This window comes from Molossus molossus, unplaced genomic scaffold (genome assembly GCF_014108415.1).
Source record: "Molossus molossus isolate mMolMol1 unplaced genomic scaffold, mMolMol1.p scaffold_m16_p_9, whole genome shotgun sequence".
Taxonomy (NCBI): Eukaryota; Metazoa; Chordata; class Mammalia; order Chiroptera; family Molossidae; genus Molossus; species Molossus molossus.
The window spans coordinates 96,940,281-96,962,003 of NW_023425403.1; the positions used below are offsets into that span (position 1 = coordinate 96,940,281).

The following is a 21,723-nucleotide window of genomic DNA, read 5'->3' on the forward strand; positions in this document are numbered from 1 at the left end:
GTCATTTCTGCACAAAGTCCTCTCATGCAAACTGCATTTCACAGAGAAGCCTGCACTGAACTGCCTACTTGTACTGTGCTTTTGCCATATGAGCCAGCCCTTATAGAGAAATTCCTGGAATCCTGTTTCAACCAATAGGACTGAAGCTTTTTCCGGACTGTGAAGTTCTGACCAACCAGAGTGGCTCTATTCTGATCAATCAGGACAGTGAGTTTTGGACCAATCAAACTATAAGAATTTGGAGTCTTCATTTGTCTTAGAACAGGCCAATCAGGGACTAGGGGCAGGGATTTCTGTCCATATTAGCCAGTTCCCCAATAGCTGTGAGCTTTTCCATTGAAGACTGAAGACTGTGTCTCCCTTGCTGAGCTAAAACACCAAAGAGGTCTCATCAGAGCAGAGAGAAACAGGCCAGTGCAGTACAGAGCAGACCATGGAGGAGCAGAACAGAGCTGTCCAGCCAGAGAGGGGCCAGGCTCCAGGAAAGCCTGGCCCCTGGGGCAGCCTCACAGCCCTGATGTATCATAATTAAGCTGTTTTTGCCCTGCATAAAATTTCCTTCTTCATCACACCCAAAATTAGGGACTCCTGTTGGTGTTGAATTGGTGCCAAGGACAATTGGTTGACAGGAGTCCGGCATACAGATGGTATTTAAAATCAATGTGGTAGGCTGAAAAGTCCCCCCCCCCCCCAGGTATGTCCATGTCCTAATCCCCTAAACCTTGAAGGCACTTAAAAATGTCCTTTGTAAGCGCACAACAACCACCCAAGGCAGTTATTATCCTCTACTTGATAGGTGGAGAAACTGAGGCTTAGAGAAGTAGAATGCTTTGTTTTTATAAATAAAGTTTTATTTTAAAAATGAAATGCTGTTGTTTCCCAAAGCTGAAAAATACCCTAATTATCCATTCAAGGGCATTAGAGAATTTCTGCAAAGACTGGAGGTGATAAAGGGTCGCACTGTGCTTTGAGAATTTTACTGTGTGACAGGCCAGTAAGCCAGGACAAGCAGAATAGGGAAACTGAGAGTTAAACAGCAGTTTGCAGCCATCTAGTAAATCCTTTCTTTCCTAAACTAAGGACACTTAAGAGTAAATGGTTTGCACTTCCCTCCAACCAGAGAATAAATAGCTTAAATCACCCTACTCAGGGAGATAGCAGAAATTCTTAATTTCTTTTAATTTTTAATTTTTTAATTTTTATTTTTTTATCCTCACTCGAGGACATTCTTGCATTTATCTTCAGATAGAGCAGGAGGGAGAGAGGGAGGAAGAGAGAGAGAGAGAAACATTGACGTGAGAGAGACACACAAAGTGGTCACCACCCACACAACCCCAACCAGGGCCGGGGACAGACTGCAACCTAAGTACGTGCCCTTACAGAGAACCGAACCCAGGACTCTCCTGTCCGTGGGCCAATGCTCTAACTGCTGAGCCAAACTGGCCAGGGCAATAGAAGAAATTCTTTAGTGCCCTTTACCAACAACCCAAGGCAGATGAAGTTAAGGGAATAAATCTCATTTTGATACATCAGCATAAAGCTGATGAATATTCTATTGAGATCCTCCCCTAAACACAGCCTTTAGAACTCCTGAAAATGAAGGTCCCAGCACATGGTCTCCCTCCCAGGAGCACACCCCCGTCCACTACTTCTTTCCCATCTCCTAAACTCTATGGGACCCAAGGAGGCCTGCAACCAGGGCAGCAATGTACACCAACAGCTTGTCCAGGGCTGACTCCCTAAACCTGTTCCCAAGTTCCCCTTTTCTCTGACTTCTTAGAGAGCCAAAGCAGCCCAGCCTAGGATCATTTCCCCACCTCGTCCCTTTCCTGTTATTCTAGGCCCTTCCTTGTTTCACTGTCCCCATCTTTAACAGACATCCTCTAAAATTCACTTGGGCTTGTGTTGTGAAATTTTTCTGCACGAAATCAAGAACCCATACACTACTGGCTGGCCCTAGGCAGACCTGTTCAGGACCAGGTCCCCTGTTCAGTAGTAACATTTGCAGCATACTGCCTTGGCTGCCAAAAACTTCCCTTAGAAATGCACCCCACCCCCCCAAAAAAAGAATTAGAAAAAAGCCCTGGCTGGTTTGGCTCAGCAGTTGGAGTCGGCCTGTGGACCAGAGAGTCCCAGGCTCAGTTTCCACTAGGGACAGGTACGAAAAAAAAGAATTAGAAATGCATTTCCACAAGGCATGTCCCCTTCTTTGCTCAGCTCTAATATATTATTTTTCTGACCTCCAGAGGCCTTTTCAGTCCAATCACACCACACAGACCATGATTATTCCTCACTAACTTGTTAACTCTTGGATGGCTCAGTGGGGTTATCACATAATGAAAGATGTCACATGCCAGGCCTGCACCAAGAACCTAACATTTATTCATAATAATGATCACAATAAATCTCATAATAATAATCACAATAACTGTCTCCTTTGTCTCTGCAACAAGTGGGAAAGGCCGGATTGCTGGGTAACAGAAAGAAGTCAGAACCAGGAGTAGCGAGGCCTGGGTTCAAGTTTGGATGGGGGGTTATAGCACTAAAACGGAGCTAAAGTAACCTTGGGCTAGTAAGTTCACCATCTAAAAAAATTAGAAGATTGACACTACATATGATCTCTAAAGTGCCTCAAAGACATTTTTGTACGAGAAATTCTCTTTCCCCGCCCTTAGAGTTCCACGATTATGGGCAGCGGCCTGAACCAAGGACATAGGACAGCCTGTTCAGCCAGGGCTGTCCCTCCGTTCTCTGAATTTAGAGGTCAGTCCTGGCAACAACTCGGCCAATGGCCGGGGAGGCAACCGAGCTCCCCAGGCCAGGAGCGCAGAGAAGTGGGAGATAGGTCATTCAAAGACAAGGGAGAGAAGGCTCCGAGAAACTACAACTCCCAAGAGCCCACGGGGTGTCATTCGGTGGCCGGAGCCTGGGGCACTTTGAGAAAGGTAAGGCGCCTTCCGCCGCACTTCATTGTTAAGGCTGCTACGGCCAGGTAACCTGCGCGCATGCTCAGTCACGTCCCAACTAGTTCAGCTTTTTTTCCTGCAGGCTTCTTCTCTTTCCGGGTCCGCGCAGGCGTCCTTTTCCCCTCCCCACTCTCCACCCTCTTTTCAAGGATTTTTGGGCGGGAGGGGCGAGGCCTATGGCAGGCGCGTCCCCAGGGGTGTGGACACGCGCGTTCACGGGAGATTGAAGGGGGAGGAGACTAAACACTGGGTGTGTATGGCGGCGAAGACAGAACCGCCGAGAAAGGAAGGCGCATGCGTTCTAGGGAATGTGCAGCAAGGGTTTGGGAGAGGAGAGGCGGGGCGGTCCCGACGGAAATGGGCGAGCCGACAGACGCACGCGCATTGGCCGCCAGAGCCCCGCCCCTTTGGAGGTTTCCCCTCCTCCTCCACCGTCCTTCCGGAAGTGCAGCCATTCACCCTGGCGCCGATCAGCGGCCACACCCTGCGGCAGGCCCCTCCCTTTACCGGCTCCGCCCCCCAGCTCTCCGCCCCCTGCGCTGGTGGTGGCGCTGGGTTGCTGCGCTGGTGGTGGCGGTTTCGGAGCCCAAAGTCGGGAGCGCGGAGTCGTTCCCTGAGGCGGCGGCCAGGCTATGATCGCGGGTCCCCGGCGTCCTGCTCGGGGCAGCCAGAGTCCTTGTCTCAGCGTGTGCCTGTGGTCGAGCGGTCTCCTTAACCCGGTTCCACTGCGCGGTTTGCAGCGGCGCTCCCGGCGCGCCCCCTCCTCCGATGGCGGCGGAGATTCAGCCCAAGCCGTTGACCCGCAAGCCGATCCTGCTGCAGCGGGTCGAGGGGTCCCAGGACGTGGTGAATATGGCCGTGATTGTTCCCAAGGAGGAGGGCGTCATCAGCGTCTCGGAGGACAGGTACGGACCTCTGACCCTCGGCCGTGAGGAGGGGCGGGACAGGTCGGCGGTCCTCTAACCCGCGTTGGGGGCCGTGCCTCAAGGTCGGCACAAGTGTAGATGTGCTCCCTCAAGTTTTTATTGTATTACGCATCCTGGTGATGCCGGTGTCCAGCTGCGCGGCGCCTCCGCTGTGTGGCTTGGAAAAACGGCGCTCGGACAGGGGCGTGAGCTCTGGGCCCCCCCGGGGCCGGGTGACGCCTGCCGGCACCTGGGTGGCCCTTGGACTAACAGTATGCTGGCCACTGGACCTTGGTCCAGCCCTGAGGGCAGGACGGGGAGAGGAAAGAGCCGCCAGACCCTGCAGGTGTGTGCATGAGGAGGATGCCCTGAGCCGCCTCTGCAAACATAACAGGGTTTTTGAGTACTCTGGTACAGTTCTTAGGGCTCCAAACTGAGAAAGCAAATGCCAGTGTCTTCTATACTTTCCCATCGAATCTACATCTGCTAGACATCTTAAGTTGAATTCAATGAATATTGCAAGTTGTGAAAAGAGTAACTTTGAGTTTGGCCAAAGGAAAGGTGCCTGCTTAAAGGAGAGTGCCCTCTCTCCTTTGCATTCCCTTTCTTATCTCTTCGAGTTCCAAGGGAAGCGTCTAGAACTTCCAAGGGACCATTGCTGCAAATAGCTCTTGAGTTCCTTCCCTTTGCTTGCTTCCTTTCTTTTTTGCTTTAATTTTGCTTAATTTGCAGAAGTGGAGCCAGTTGTTCTGCCTTTAATATTCTCCCTTATTTTTTCAGACAAAAGAGTTTTTGATTTAATTTAATGTCCGTTAATATGCAAATATTAGGCTAATGTAGCTAATGTTCATAGGAATGCTGCTTGAATATAGTAGTTATGATATTTTCTGGAATTATTGTTTTTTTAATATCAACTAGCATTCTAAAAAATATAACACTAGAGGTATATGACAAGGGGCTTTAATCTTAAAACAGTTGTTAGGTTTTCAAATTATGCTGAGGTAGAGAATACCCTAAAATTGTAGGCAGAGGTAAAACAACAAAGTATTCATTATTATCTTTATAGTCATTTCAGCACTTTGCATACAATGTAGCTGAAAAAATTTTACCTGATAGGTCTATTCATATCATAGGTTCTTCAGTATAAATAGGATGAATATATTGTGGTTGTCTACATCATTCTCCATATAAATGGCCAAATGGATTTATTTTCTGTGCAAATCCAATTGAAAAGATTGTAAACATACACTAGTGACAAGCAGTATGCAATAAACAGAAGACATTCACAGCTGAAATGGAATGCATGGATGTAGTAACCTTTTGAAATTCACAAATAAGTTTTATGAGTGTTTAATTTTTCAATAGAGGCACAATTCTATTAAAGAGATTGTTTTAGGACCTAGAAAGTCTTTTGTCACAGAATTGTTTTAAAGGAATAGAGGATGGACATCATTTTCTCCAGTTTGTAACTACTAGAGATGAAACTGCTCAACCTGACTGCTGTTAAAATTCGTAAATAAGTTGGCTGAATCAAGTAAAAGGAGAAAGGTAGTTAAACCTAAGTTCTTTAATATTAGTTTTGAAACTTTTAAAAATCTTCACCCAAGGATATTTTTCCATTTATCTTCAGATAGAGTGGGAGGGAGAGAGAGAAACATGGATGTGAAAGAGACACATCAATTGGTTTTCTCCTGCATGACCCTGAGCAGGGCCAGGCACCGGATGCAACTAAAGTATGTTCCCTTGACCAGAATTGAACCCTTGATTATTTGGTCCATGGGCCTTTGCTCTAACCGCTGAGCCAAACCTGCCAGGGCTAGTTTTGAAACTTTTTGCTTTGGTTGATGGTTTGGGAGTAGAGGTAGGCTTTAAAGTTCAGAGGGATCTTAGAGAGGTTATTTACTCTAACAGCTTATTTTACTGATGAGAAAATTTAGGCCAGAGAATTTGCCTGCCCAAATTCATGTAGCTGGTGGTGGAGCCAGGCTTAGCTCCTAAATCATCTGATTCCCAAATCAGTGTGTTTATCATGAAGGAAACAGCTTAAGTGGGGTACATTCAAAGTATTTGGAGAAGCTAAAGTGGCATATATGAAAGAAGCTGAGAGATAAATTTCATTTGATTATAGAACAAAACTGTGATTTTTTAGCTATATGTTACCTTAATTTTCACTTTCCTATTTTACAATGTAAATAATAGAATTAATTTTATTACATCATTACTGTTAAATAAATAAAGCTCACCCATAAGTCCAGGATTCTTCTTCTTTTTTTTTTTAATCCTCACCCGAGGACATTTTTTCATTTTTTGTTCAGATAGAGTGGGAAGGAGAGAGAGGAAGAGAGAGAGAGAGAGAGAAACATCGACGTGAAAGGGACACATCGAGTGGCTGCCTCCTACACAACCCAACCAGGGCCAGGGACAAACTGCAACTGAGGTACATGCCCTTAGCGGGAACCGAACCTGGGTCTCTCTGGACCACAGGCCGACGCTCCAACCACTGAGCCAAACCGGCCAGGGCCTGTTTCAGTTTTGATTATCATCCGCATTAAAGGAGATTTGATCTGTATTATTTTCAAAATCTAATGTCACTGTCACTAAAGATATGAAGATAAAATACTGATTTTCATCTAAACCTACAAAGCCATTTCCATTAACTGCTTCAGCTAGAAAGTAGTACTTTCATTCCTAAACTATGAGGTTAAACCACAGATAATGTTCCATTCCTGAATGGCAGTGTCTCATAACCCATTAAGTTCTTTTGAAACCCTGGTTTCCTTTTTTGACCTCTCATTCTCAATAGCCTTTATCTATACTTTTGGAAACATTTAACATTTTTCTATTTTAAACAGTATTATAGATACTTGTCCAATTTATTTTCTCCATAAGTTCTGTAAGGTGCTATGTGCATCTTTTTTGAAGAGAATGTGATTCTTTAATAATCGATGCTGGAACAAACCAGTTAGTCATTTAGATAAAAAATAAAGCTTGATGTTGTCCTTAATTCCTTATCTGTATTCCAGATGGCACAATTACTTAAAGTTAAAAATTGAAATAATAAATATGCTAGAAGAAAATATGGATGACTTTCACAATGAATCATGGAGATCTTTCTAAGTTTGGGGAAAAAAACCAGAAACCATAAAAAATATTTTTTGATAAATTTGACCTTTTAAAATTTTTACTTTAAACTTGACTATTTAAATTTTTTAAAATTTTAATTAGAAAATCCCCCAGCTAAAATCCAGAGATAAATGACAAAGTGAGAGAAAACATTTGCAGCATAGATGATAAAGACTAGATTCCTTTGTGGCACACATTAATAAGATGTAGGATAATTCATAGAAAGTAAATAAAAATCGCTGATAAACTTAATGTTAATCAAAGAAGAGCAGATTAAATCATCAAGGAAATACTATGTTTCACCTATCAGATTGGCAAACATTTTTTTAAATTGAATTTATTGGGGTGATGTGTGCATCTTAGTATTATCTTTGGGGCTTAGCATAGTGTTTGGCACATAGTAACATAGTAAGTCCTCAATAAACATTCACTGTATCAGTGACTGATTTGCTTTCGTTGTTCCTGAAAACAGCATCTTTACTATTATAGACATTTGATTGAAATTTGTCAAATGAATTTTATGACCATCTTTAAAGTACTGTGTGAACAAATGTATACACTTGTGGGAAAAGGTTTGGAATGGGTGGCCTTTTTAAGTCCAGTCCTGGCCGATTTTGCTCAGTGGTTAGAGCATCAGCCTGCGGTCCAGAGAGACCCGGGTTCGGTTCCCACTAAGGGCATGTACCTTGGTTGCAGTTTGTCCCAGGCCCTTGTTGGGTCGTGCGGGAGACAGCCACTCGATGTGTCCCTTTCACATTGATGTTTCTCTCTCTCTCTCTTCCTCTCTTTCCCTCCCACTCTATCTGAACAAAAAATGGAAAAATGTCCTCGGGTGAGGATTAAAAAGAAACCACAAAAACTTTGTAAGTCCATGCATTTAAATTACTTCATTAATTCCATCAGCAAACATTTGGGTTTCTGTTGTGTTTCAAACACATGTGCACAATACATTGGTGAAAATGACAAGGTTCTTTCAGGAAATTTTAGAAGATAATAAAATTATGACCTCTAATATTATTGAAAAGAGAATTTTCAGATGCAGAAGAGTGGTTGGATTCCACAGGTCTTGTTGTTTTCTACATTTTACCTTTATTTTTAAAAATTTGTTTTTATTGACTTTTAGAGGGAGAGGGGGAGAGAGAGAGAGAGAGAGAGAAAGAGAGAGAGAGAGAGAGAGAGAGACAGACAGACATCAATGTGAGAGAGAAACATTGATGGGTTGCCTCCTGTATGCACCCTGACTGGGGACCAAACCCAAAAGCTGGACATGTGCCCAGAGAATTGAACCCTCAACCTTTCAGAGCCCAGGATGACGCTCAACCAACTGAGCCACACCAACCAGAGCATTTTACCTTTCTTTAGAGGATTCTTTCACTTGGACTATCATTTTCACCCAATGGTTCCTTAGTAGACTGATAATATTCTAATCTGCAGGCTCAAGAGTGGATAAAACCACACCCTGGGTTCACCTTAGCACAGTTAAGAATGCCTGGAACTTTACTGGATACCAAGGAAGGAAATAGAAGAAATATAAAACAATCTGACTTAAGGGATAGATTTCTGTTGCTATCATAAAACAGAGCTTGTTCCCAGAACTCACTGGCCTTTTCTGAGTATCTGCTTTGGCTGTAGCTGGGTTTTATCTCTAAAGCACAAACCCAACTTTGATACTTTTGGTTCCTCATTTCCCAGCTTCTTTCCCCACTGTCTTTTCTGAGTGAGTGCCATTTTAACATTTCTTGCCTAGGAGCTTCCTCTGTGACATCTTGGCTCAAATTTTGTTAAGACTTGTCTCGTCTGCAGCTCACCCAGGGCTCCCTTGTCCAGTAGCAGGTTCTTCTCCAAGTGTCGAAGGCTGGGAGAGACCTCTCCTGGTAGGTAGGATCCAGCCTCATCCAGACCTTTATCTTTATAAATTCTTTTTTTTTTTTTTTTAATCCTCACCCGAGGATATTTTTCCATTTTTTGTACAGATAGAGTGGGAGGGAGAGAGAGGAAGGGGGAGAGAGAGAGAAACATCGACGTGAAGGGACACATCGAGTGGCTGCCACCCGCACGACCAACCAGGGCCGGGGACAAACTGCAACCGAAGTACGTGCCCTTAGCGGGAACCGAACCGGGGTCTCTCCGGACCGCAGGCCGACACTCTAACCGCTGAGCCAAACTGGCCAGGGCATATCTTTATAAATTCTTTATAGGCATATCTTTACACAAGCCAACAATCTTAGCATTTATACAGAGAGTTTTTAGTAACTCCAGGTAGTTAGTATTAGACAATTATAAGAAATTGTTCCTTTATCAGGAGTCTGTATCCATGCAGTAGGTAAAAGGGGGGTTTTATCTCAATATAAGGAGATGTGCTGAATGAAAACAGGTGCAGTGTCCTCTGGGGTTGTCCTGTGTTTGTGGTGGTCAGAGAAAAGCAACTTTGCTTCGGATGGCACTTGCAGAATGAATCGTTCATGTGAAAAAGCTAGTGTAGAGGAAAGGGCATTCTAGGTAGAGGAGGAAGAGAAAACTTTCTTTCATTAGAGGCACTCGAATGGACTGGTTAAGTGTAAACTCAGGAGCCATTTTACTTAAATTCCGAATCCAGCTCTGTTTGTCACACTTCGAAGAATCTGGAAAATTAGTGTCTCAAGGGTAATAACTATAATGGCGAAAATTCACAAAATCTTTGGGTACAATAATTTGGAATTCTGTTTTGGATAAAAGGCCCTGAGGGTGTGGTGATAGATTGTGGGAAAGGGGACTCTGGGGAACTGCCTCTGTATATTCTGACTTTATTCAGGACCAATTTATGCAACATAGCTGTACTCTATAAGCTCTGAAGGCAGACAGAACCTGCAGGTAAAAGGGAGTCAGATTTTTTTCTTTACTTCATATAAAGTGATCTAATCCCCAGTGCTTAGCACAAAGGAGATAGGTAGTATATGTCCATTGATTGAAATTAAACACTGGCTGATTAATCATCTATTTGGAATGGAATGGATTGGTCCAGAGGAGGTTGTGAGTTTCCCAGAGCAAAAATATTTAAGTTGAGCTTGAGGGGAGTTTAGCATTTTGCTTTAAGCCAGGGTAACATTCAAAAGGGGATGGGGGCAGGAAAGGGCTGGGACAAGAGAGGGGTTTGCTTTTTTAATCTCTAAGGCCTTTTTTCCCGACTTTGAACTACCATGATGCTAAGTGGCCATTACTACTTGACTATTTTTTGAAAAGATATTTTAAAATCTCATTTCATTTTATAAGTCCACATACTACTGTTTCATTTACCATTGATTCTTTTCATTGTTAAATTACATGATCTCAGCTCTCTGGTTGAAACCATTCGTTTCACTAATACTTAAACCTTTGTTCTGTTCAGTTGAGATTCTGGTAGAGTTTTATATGTCATGCATTTTATAACACTTGCATCAAAAATTATTTAATGACAATCTCTCCATTGCCCTGGCAACAGTTGAGCCATCTGGGAAGAAAGGCATCTTTCCTTCTCTAGGCTTGAATCAAAAATTGTCAATCATTTTGGCGATACCAGGTTGGATGCCCAAAGCTGCCTAAAGCTGTGGAGGAAAAGACCAGGAGAACTTTCAGGAAAACCTGTACCAGCAATTCAGACATAGCAGAAGTGAAGTCTATGTTCAGGGAAGTCCTTCCAAAACAAGGGCAGTTTTCTGTGGAAGATATAACCACAATGGTGCTGTGTAAACCCAAACTTTTACCTTTAAAGTCTCTGACTTTGGAGAAACTGAGAAAATACAACAAGCAGCACAAGAAACAATTTGTCAACAAGAAATGGCAGAGCCCTGGCTGGTTTGGCTCAGCGGTTAGAACATTGGCCTGTGGTCTGGAGAGACCTGGGTTCGGTTCCCGCTAAGGGCATGTACCTCGGTTGCAGTTTGTCCCTGGCCCTGGTTGGGTTGTGCGGGTGGCAACCACTCAATGTGTCCCTTTCACGTTGATGTTTCTCTCTCTCTCTCTTCCTCTCTCTCTCTCCCGCTCTGTCTGAACAAAATATCAAAAAATATCTTCAGGTGAGGATAAAAAAAAAAATGGCAGAAAAGGAACAGCAGCAAATAACTCACTAATAACTTAGTACTTCTATAGAACACCCTACCTTCCTTACTATTAACAGTAGCTAGAAAAGAATCCACCTGTATGCTGAAAATATGTTAATAAAACAGATATTCATATAGATAATATAAAAATATCCAAGACTAATGAAATTTGTATGGTTGTATTGACTATAAGACATTAAAAACTAACTCAAATCTTAAAAAAAATTATTTAATGAAAATTGAAGTTTTTCTCACAGTACAAGCATAGTTCTAAAAGTTGAGGACTTCTTAGCGTGATAGTGAGTGTGAGGTCTCTGAAGTCGACAGAATCCATCTAAACTAATTTTTGAGTGTGACAAGTCTTTATTGAAATGTCATAAAATCAATAAACTTTTAACTCTGCACTTGAGAGTAATCACTTGGTGGTCATAATTGAGGCAGGACAGTTAAGAATCTTGGAAAATTTCTTGGCAAGTAGAATGGGGAAACATACAGATAGCTGGCTGAACAAACTGTCTGAGCAATTTACAATCAGATACAGATGGGCAAAACTTTCACCAGACCTCACCCCAGGGTGGCCTTTCCTCCCCTGGCATATCACTGATCTTGTGGTTTAGACCCCCAACCTTTCATATGGCTGGTCATGCAGTTTAGAACCTCCCCTCACCTTTCTTTCCTAGAGATAACATCTAGGCCTCAGTTGTATTTCAGCTCCAGGCCCAGAAAACAGCAAAGCCAGGCGGGTGATGCCAGGACCCGCTGTAATGACTAATGATCCCTTGCCCTGGCACCAACCAACCACGACCCTGAAAGGACACATCTGGAAGAGCTGATGAATATTCTATTCAGCTTCTTTCTTGAGACCTTCCCTAAACTCCTAGCCTTTAAAACTTTTAAGGTGAAGGACCCAGCCTACGCTCTCCTTTCCGGCAGCATGCTTGCACCTTTCCCTTCCTTTTCTTCCCCACAGGCTTGCATCTTCTAAACTCTAAGGGACCTCATGAGACTTGCAACCAGAGGAGCAATGGGCAACAGCAGCTTGTCCCGGCTAACCCCTGAGCCTGTCTTCCAGCCTCCTTTTCTCTGATTCTCCAGTGAGCTGACAGCAGTCCCACCTTGGCTCACTTCTTTCCCATAATGTTTCCAGGAGCTGAAGCAGCCCTGCCTAGGCTCTCTCCTGTTGCTTCTTTTTCTATCCTAGGCCCTTCCTTGTTTCACTGTTCCCAGATTTAATACACGTACTCTCAAAATCACCTGGACTCATGTTGTGAAATCTTTCCTGCATGAAGTCAAGAACCCACACACTTCAGGTGGGCCCAAGGCGGACTTGCTCCAGGCCAAGTCCCTATCCAGTGACAATAATTGATGGTTTCTAGGTCCCCAAATGGGAATTTTCTGCATATGATTATTGAAATTAGACCTTTACGCTCTATTCATAACATCGGGCAGTCTTCATGTCAGCAAATCTGTGTGGAAACAGGCTGCCTCTATGCCTCTAAAAGTCAGAATACAGATCAACTTTTTAAGAAAAGGTCATTATGGGAAAGCTTGTTTAAGGAGGCTCACTAGAGGAGGCTTAGCTTCCAGTGACCCCAAAACTCCTGATGGTTCTGAATTTCCTACTTAGTTAGCCAGATTTTTGCCAGGACCTCAAAAGGTCTGAATCAGGGAACATTCGCCTGGTTGTTACAAGGCAATGGGAAATAGTAGTGGCAATTCTGACACTCCTATTATGCGTGTGATTCACAGACTGTAAAATCCTGACCAGCTATCTTATACCTCAAACGTTAGTAAACTTACTTTGAAAAAAAAAAGGTAAAATGATAAGATATTAGTAGACGGAGGGACTTCAGAGAGCGGATATTTTCTAAGCAAACACAATCAAAACTTTAAAAACAGCAATTCTGCTTTTTACTTGTATATCATCTTTTCCTGGCTCTGTTTTCACTTTGAGTTTGGCGTTGAGAGGGAGACATTTTCTGTTTGTTGTTGAGAACCACTGTAATGTCATAAAAAATAACAGTTTGGGGGAAATTAAAACACTATGGCATTTAGAAATCAGTGAGACTATTTTAAGTAGTAGTGATCTAACACTAAACTAAATTATAGTAACAGAAGGAATGCAAAAGAAAGTAACACTCATTCATTTTTATATGAATAGATTGCAGGGAGAGGGCCACAGTTAGCCTAGGAATTTCCTAATGCAGAAAAGGTAACTTTCCTTGTGCAACTTCAGTGAGCAGTCTCACTAACTCTTCTTTTTAAGGGGCCAGGGGCCTCCTCATCCAAATGCTTCATTTAGTCATTAGTAAAAATTAATTCAGAGATGTAATTAACAAATAAAATCAAAAAGGAAAAAAGTAATCTACTTGTCTTGGCAGGGAGCATTACATTGTGCTGTGTGCCTTTAATTTAAGGATTCTTGGAAAAGAACTATGACTGGGAGTCTGATTTAGCTGTATCCTGCATTGACCTTGGGCCTTTTCTAGGGCATCTCACTACTCTATGCCTCAGTTTCTCCATCTAGCAAAAGAGGGCATAGGATTACTTAGCTGTGACTCTGGTACTATGCATTACTCACATAGTGACTAAATAAGTGTGAAGTTTCTGTACCACATCATCCTAAAACCTCATGTGGATCAAGTGCACGGAGGGGAAAAAGTGGCACGCACTTTGTAAGGCAACTGTGAGAAGATGCATTCCGAGCCTTGGGACAGCAGCAGTTATTTATTCCTGGATGAAATATTAAAGAGATGTTTGTTTTGTGTTGGTACCTGATACCTGGTTGAACTGGATTCACTACACTTCTACTTTTTTTTTTGGTACACGCTCCTAGTGGGAACCAAATGCGGGACTCTCTTGTCCGATGCTCCAACCGCTGAGCCAAACCGGCCAGGGCCATTTCAACTTCTTGATGAGTCCTTTAGTTTCAAATACTGAGCAATTTAGCTCTGGATGGTTTGCAGGCTCCTAAGTCAGGGCTTGGGTTGTCTTGAGTAGTGCTTTTGAAACGTTTCTGGTCACAAATCATAGTAAGAAATGTATTTAGCATTGCTACCCTAGACTCACAAATTTAGACACATACATCCATATATAACTGAAATAAAAGTTTTATAAAATGGTATCCTTTTTTTAAAATTTTATTTTAGAGAGAGAGGAAGTGAGAGAGACAGAGACATAGATCATCAATTTGTTGCCTCTTATATGCGCCCCAATTGTGGATGGAACCTGCAACCTGGGTATGTGCCCTGGCCAGGAATCGAACCTGAAAGCTTCTGGTGTACCGGACAACACTCCAAGCAACTGGCCACCCAGCCAGAGATAAAGTGATGGTATCTTTTTAATAGGACCTGCATTACTGGTATTTTCTGTTCTGTTGTAGCCTTTTAAAAATTCTGGCTATAGTTGATTCAGTTGATTTTATGACCCATGATGGGTTGAGAACAATAGTTTGAAAAACAGTGCCTTAGAGCAGTGATTTTCAACCAGTGGGCTGCAAGAATTTTAAAACATGTAATACCTGACTATTTAGTTGGGGCAGTGACCTCTTTCCCCTTAGATTGTCAAATAAAAAAATGACAACAGCCAGCATAACAATAGCCATCTGGTGTGAATGAATCAAAATTATACCTATTTTTTTTTGTCAGATCGGCAAAAAATATAATGTGTTTTTGGTGTGTTGCAGAATTTTAGTAATTAGTTTACGGGTGCCATGAGATGAAAAAGATTGAAAATCGCTGCCTTAGAGAAACTGTTGAAGTTTTGTACCCTCTTTCTCTTTGTGTAATTTAGTGTTCTAGAAGATGGAAATATAGTTCAACATAGGGGCTGTCACCCAATTCCAGGCTGACTCACCCCTGGCCACCCTGCCTTTCTGAATTCCCACTGGGATCATAATAAAATTGACCTTGTTTCACCAGAAACCTCCAAGTCAGAAGATGAGTGTAAGCCCGTTCAGGCTGCAGTCAGAGAGTTCAGAAAAAACCAGGAGTGCAACAAATTGAACAGGTGTTTTGGTTTCTTGTGTTCATTTATTACTGAGTTAGGACTCAGAAATGATGTCTCATCTAAGTTATGAATGTCAGTTAACCTCTCTGTATAACTATACATTTTAGTAGGGCAAATTTACCTATAATATGGAGCTGTTTGGGATTTGAATCATTTTCCATTAGTTAGTAAAATTTTTTAGCTTTTTAATTTCTTAGGATCAACTTATATATATTTTTTTATCCTGACCCGAGGACATTTTTCCATTTTTTGTTCAGATAGAGTGGGAGGGAGAGAGAGGAAGAGAGAGAGAGAGGAAGAGAGACAGAGAGAAACATCAACATGAAAAGGACACATCGAGTGGCTGCCACCCGCATGACCAACCGGGGCCAGGGACAAACTGCAACCGAGGTAGATACCCTTAGTGGGAACCGAACCTGGGTCTCTCTGGACCGCAGGCTGACGCTCCAATTGCTGAGCCATACCGGCCAGGGCAGGATCAACTTATATTTTAAGTAATCATAACAGTAATCATCTGAGTTATGTTTATATTTTATTTTATTTTATTTTTTGGTATGTGCCCCTAGCGGGAAACAAATCCAGGACTCTGGTCTGCAGGCTGATGCTCCAACTGCTGGAGCCAAACTGGCCAGTGCTATGTTTACATTTTAAATGAAGATAATGTAACCATAATGAAGAATAATTGCTTATTAACTTCTTAGCATAATGACTGCTAGTGTTTTATGAATTACCATCTGGAAATTTTTCTAATGCAGCTTTCAAAAATATGAGTAATCAGCCCTGGCCGGTTTTGCTTAGCGGTTAGAGTATTGGCCTGCGGTCCAGAGAGACCTGGGTTTGTTCGGTTCCCGCAAAGGGCACGTACCTTTGTTGCAGTTTGTCCCCGGCCCTGGTTGGATCTTGCAGGTGGCAACCACTCGATGTGTCCCTTTCCCATTGATGTTTCTCTCTCTCTCTCTCCCTCTCACTCTATCTGAACAAAAAATGTCCTCGGGTGAGAATAAAAAAATATATATATATATATATATATATATATATATGAGTAATCATACTTTTATATTCTTGCCCCCACTTAAAATCGAGCCACCAACTATCTAATAATCTTTAACCATCATTTTGAGTGGCTGCGTATTTTCCTTTTCTTCAGTATTTAGTCATATTTATTTAATGCTTGTGCTAATTTGAACTTGGCTCTGGATGTCCCATCATGAACAAGACAGCCTACTCCCAGGTGCTGGTAACATAGTGGGTTTATTGTCCTTTATCCATCGCTTATTGTTGGCTATTTACATTATTTTCAGTTTTATAAATGTTGTAAATGAACATTGTTGTGCATATAGGTATTTTCCCCCCAGAGTTCTGGATTATTTCTTCAGGAAAAATTGTAAGAAGAAGATTGCCATATTGCTTTTCAAAAGGTTTGTACTACCTATGATATTTACAGTGATATATGAGAATATTAGTTTTGCCACACCTGACCAGCCATGGATATAATCATTTAAAATTTGTTCTTCATAATTTACTTGACAGTGGCACTTATTAATGTTTAATTTGTATGTTTTGGTTGACTAGTGAATATTTTTTTATTTGCTTGTTTACTTATTATTTTTCCTTTTGTCTTTTCTTGTACTTTGCCTGTTTATCCATTGAATTCTCTTGGTTCTTTCAACAATTTCTTGTATATACATTCTATAGATATAGTAAGGATATTAATGCTACGTCTGTTAAAATCCACATATAAGTCTTATACTCTATTGTTCGCCTTTTCTGTTACATAGAAAACATTTACTTTTTTTTTTTTGTATCCTCACCCGAGGACATTTTTTTCCATTTTTTGTTCAGATAGAGTGGGAGGGAGAGAGAGAGAGAGAAACATCGACGTGAAAGGGACACATTGAGTGGCTGCCACCCGCACAACCCAACCAGGGCTGGGGACAAACTGCAACCGAGGTACGTGCCCTTAGTGGGAACCGAACCCGGGTCTCTCTGGACCGCAGGCCGATGCTCTAACTGTGGAGCCAAACTGGCCAGGGTGAAAATATTTACTTTTTTATTTTTATTTTTATTTTTTTTTAATCCTCACCCAAGGATATTTTTCCATTGATTTTCAGATAGAGTGGGAGGGAGGGAGGGAGGGAGGGGGAGAGACAGAGAGACAGAGAGACAGCGATGTGTGAGAGACAATCCATTGGTTGCCTCCTCACACCCCAACCAGAGCCTGGGATCGAACCGCAACTGAGGTACCCTTGACCAGAATTGAACCTACGATTCTTTGTTCCATGGACCGACATTTGAACCGCTGAGCCAAACTGGCCTGGGCAAAAACATTTACTTTTTAATTTAATTATCTCTCCTTTTTAAATTGAAATTTTTCCATCATTGTTCATTTTTTAAAGTGATTCTTTATCCAGAGATTCATTTTTCTTTCATCTTAGTTATATAATTTGGTGAAAAAAAGCAACTTGATTTATTTAGAATGTATTTTATTGGATGGTGTAAATTAAGAATGCTAATGTTTTTTCCAAAATTTACTGTTGAATTACTTCAACATCATCTATTGAGTGGTCCTTATGCTTTCTTTTGTATTTATTTGTGAAACTGCCTTAATCACAAAATTAAATTATCATAATCAACAAGGCTTATAATGGGTTCGGTTGTGTTTTGAGGATCTCTACTTTTTTAAATACCAGTTCTACACTTTTAATTATTGTAGCTAATGAGTTAATTCTTGACTGTGTGCCATTATGTGTCTATAATAACAGCCTGAATCTCTCTGGCCAGGTAAGTGATTTAATGGGAGAGGAATCATTTGTCTCCAGATGATTGGCTCTTTCCCAAACTTTAGGATTTCAGGGTCTCAGATTCTGCACCTGTAAATTGAGAATAATGTTTCCTCCTAGGGTTGTTTGGAGGTTTACATGACATAATATTCCTGCAGTACTTGGAGCATATATGTTCAGTAAAAGTTTTATTTTTTGTTTATGATACCACCATGCCTCTAAGTAGCTAAGTTTTTTCTGTTGCTATGGTTCCATTAAGTCTGGACTATTTTAAAAACCTACTTTGGATATACAAAGGTGGGGCTGTTGAATATTTGTTTGTTTCCTTTCATATGGTTCTGAGCCCCTTTAGTTGTCTCGATATATAAGGGTGTGTTACTCTGTCATGTTTTTACTGCCACTTTCCAAACTACCCTGTGAGAGCCAGTGGTCAGGAGAGATGTGTGGTGGGTGGGTGCTTTGCTCTCCTTTGCAGGCTTTTATCTCTCTCCATTGCCACCATGTCCTGCATTGGTGTGTCCATTGTCCCCACTGGTCTGCTGGTGGGCAGGACTGTTTTTTCCATGGGGAATATGTTAAGGTAGGGATGAAATTCTAACTAAGCTGTGCTAAACTGGAAACCTGGGCTTTTTAACTAGCAAATAATGGGCTGAAGCCCCCTTGGAACAGATTTTGTCCATACACAATGTTTTTAGAAGTTTGAATTAGTAGTCAAGGTTTAAAACTCTGGATTTCACATGAAAGTGCATTCCTATATAGGTGGAAAAGTGAGGTTAAAGGTGGTGACAAATACTGGATGGATTTATCGAGACAATGGATCAAAATGATGAAAGAGTCACTTGAGATGCACTTTAGCTAGGACAGTGCCTCAGTTTGAGAATTGAATAATTGTAGTACAAGAGAAACAAGGTTTTAAGGTTAAGAGAAAGGTTGGTTATTTGGTTTATTTCCCATAGGGAATAATTAATTAGTATCACAGCTGAAGTTCTGACTGTTTGAATGCAAAATCACAGCTAAACTAGATAGATACTGATAGTTAAATTTAAAAAATAATTATACTGCCCGGCCAGTGTGGACCCAGTGGTTGAGCATCGACCCCTGCAAAAAAGAGGTCATAGGTTTGATTCCTGGTCAGGGCACATGCCCAGGTTGTGGGCCTGATCCCCAGTGAGGGGCATGCAGGAGGCGGCCAATCGATGTTCTCTCTAATCGATGTTCTCTCTCATCGATGTTTTTATCTCTCTCTCCCTCGCCCTCTAAAATAAAATCAATACAGAAAAATTAAAAAAAAAATTATACTTGTTCTTAAGGTGATAGTACATGCCTATCTAAAAATCAGAAGGCTATCCTGAGAAGAGTTAAGCTCCCTCCCTCTTGTGGGTTTAAAGATTTTGTGAAAGGAAAACTGATAAGATTTGCACATGCTCTGACAGTGCCCTGATAGGGATCTCTATGGACATTTCTGCTTTAGCAGCTATAAACTTTTTACTTGTAAAACTGCTCTGGGGATTAGCAGTGCTTGCATGTGGCTTCTTCCTCCTGATCTGATAGCTGCATTCCCTCAGCACACTCTTCATGTATTTATCAAAACATATCGTCACAGACATTGGAATTTTTTATTTATCTTATTCTGTGGTCTCTTCTGTGTTTCTCAAGGCCTCTAGCTCAGCACTTGGAACATAATAGGCAAAACCAGAGCAATAGAGTTTTGTGTTGTGATTTAGTTCAATGGCGGAGTCTCTTAGGTTTTGTGTTGTATGTTAGTTCAGTGGTGGAGTCTCTTAGGTTTTGTGTTGTGTGTTAGGTCAGTGGTGGAGTCTCTTAGGTTTTGTGTTGTGTGTTAGTTCAATGGTGGAGTCTCTTAGGTTTTGTGTTGTTTGTTAGTTCAATGGTGGAGTCTCTTAGGTTTCCTTGGTACTGTGAACAGAAACCCGCTCTGGCGTTTCCTGGCAGGAGGCTCAAGTATCTTGCAGAATCCAATGACAGGGATGATGCATTTGGGTCTTAGGAATAGAACAAAAAACGAGCATATGGAGAACTACAAAGTTCCCTCTCCTCATGGGTTTCTCTGTCTGCTTCATTCTTCTTTCTTGCTCACACTGGCTTCCTGTGTTTCTTACTTAGTACATATGGCAGAACATGGCTACAGCTACTTCTAAATTTTGCATTTACGATCTAGATAGGCGGGGAGAGATTGATATCAGGCTCCCAGTCCCAGTTCCAGAATTCCTTTGGAAGGAAATTACTGGTCCAGCCAGGGTCAGCTGTCCACTCAGGGATTGTGGCCAGAAGTGTGGTCATGTTGCAGGAATGTGGCAGTCACTATTAAGCCTGTGGATGGGGGCAAGGAGGGTAGTCTCAGGAAACAGATAAAGGTCAGTGATCCAGCACGTGGCCACTGCTAGGGTGGTGTGAGCAAGGGATGGGCCTGTGCCCTTGTAGCTTGGTGTGTTGTTGGTTATTGCTTTAGTAGCAGTGGAATAATGAACACTGACTCTTGCTTTTCTCATGACTTTCATTGCCCTGTTTTCCTTGACATCTGCTCAGCACTTGACATGTTTCAGATAACCATTTTCTCCTCATTTGATTTGACATGTTGACCCCTATTTTCTTGTAGTAAATATAAAGTGAGGATGGGTAGGTATTTCACCGTGAATGTTTGCTGAGCAGAAGCCATTGTGATGTGACAAATATCTGAACTAGTGAGTGAGTAGAGTCCATGTGGTAACCATATTTTCTAAACTCTAAATCAAAATACGTGGTGAAATAAGAGATTTTTTTCCTGATTAAAAAAATGTATAGTATTTCATTAAACATTTAACAAAAAAAGTTAAAAAACAACATAAAACTAGACTGTTAAGCACATATGGACATAGTATGTATCCTATTCCAGGGAGGAGGGCATCCATAGTAAATAATAATAGCTAACTTTTACTGGGTGCATCCCATGTGCCAGGCGCTGTGTTAAGCCCATTATGTGCCTTTTCTTATTTAATCCTCAAGATGATTTTATGAAACTAGATGTTAAGCTAGATGTTCATAAAACTAGACTGTTAAGTACATATGGACACAGTATGTATCCTATTTCAGGGAGGAGGACATCAATAGTAAATAATAATAGCTAACATTTACTGGGTGCATCCTGTGTGCCAGGCACTGTGTTACATCTTTTATGTACCTTTTCTTATTTAATCCTCAAGATGATTTTATGAAAATATCCTCTGATTTGAAAGATGAGGGATCAGATATATGTGCACCCTGGTTCGCCACTCTCCACAGCCCTTCCATTCATCCTCATTGTGCTACATCACCTCTCTCAGGCTCTGTTTAGGAAGGTGTAGAAGGACCAGTAGATAGCCTCCATGGAAATCACAACAGGCTAATTTAGTTTTTCAGAGGAAAAGCTAGCATATCAGCTAACCAATCAGTAAATGATAATACTAATTAAGTAGAAAGAGGGTAGACATCCCTATTTATACCCTTGTGATGCCCCTTTTTCTTTTTACCTGCTGTAAGCATTTGTATTACAAAATTGTAGATATGACTGAGTACTATCGGGAAGACTCTGCATTTATTGATGGACTACAGGGTCTGTGAATGAGGAAGGCCTTGTACGCTGAGTGGGAGCACTTATCAGTTGGGCCTAACCAAGTCCAGGCTTCTTTCTCTCACCTAACAAAACATCTGGAGATAGGTGGTCCTTATCTCTTTCTGTTCTGCCATCTCCAGCATGTGGCTTTCATCCCTATCATTGAAGATGGCTCTTTGGCTTTCAGCTTCACATCTGGTCATAACTCGTGTCAAACTGATTATAACTCTTACCCCTACACCTAACTCTGCCCCTCTACAAATACTGCAGGACTGCCTTTGCTGCTTAGAGCATATT

General features: G+C 41.7%; 1 protein-coding gene across 1 annotated transcript in view; it reads left to right on the plus strand.

Annotated features, from left to right (window-relative positions):
- Positions 1-3,523: 3,523 nt before the first annotated feature.
- The window catches only part of WDFY2 (WD repeat and FYVE domain containing 2), a 214,249-nt gene continuing 196,049 nt past the window's right edge, over positions 3,524-21,723 (plus strand). The window contains exon 1 of the mRNA XM_036250646.1: positions 3,524-3,871. Within this exon, the coding sequence (XP_036106539.1) occupies positions 3,735-3,871 (137 nt within the window). The 5' untranslated portion in view covers positions 3,524-3,734. The remainder of the gene's footprint in view (positions 3,872-21,723) is intronic.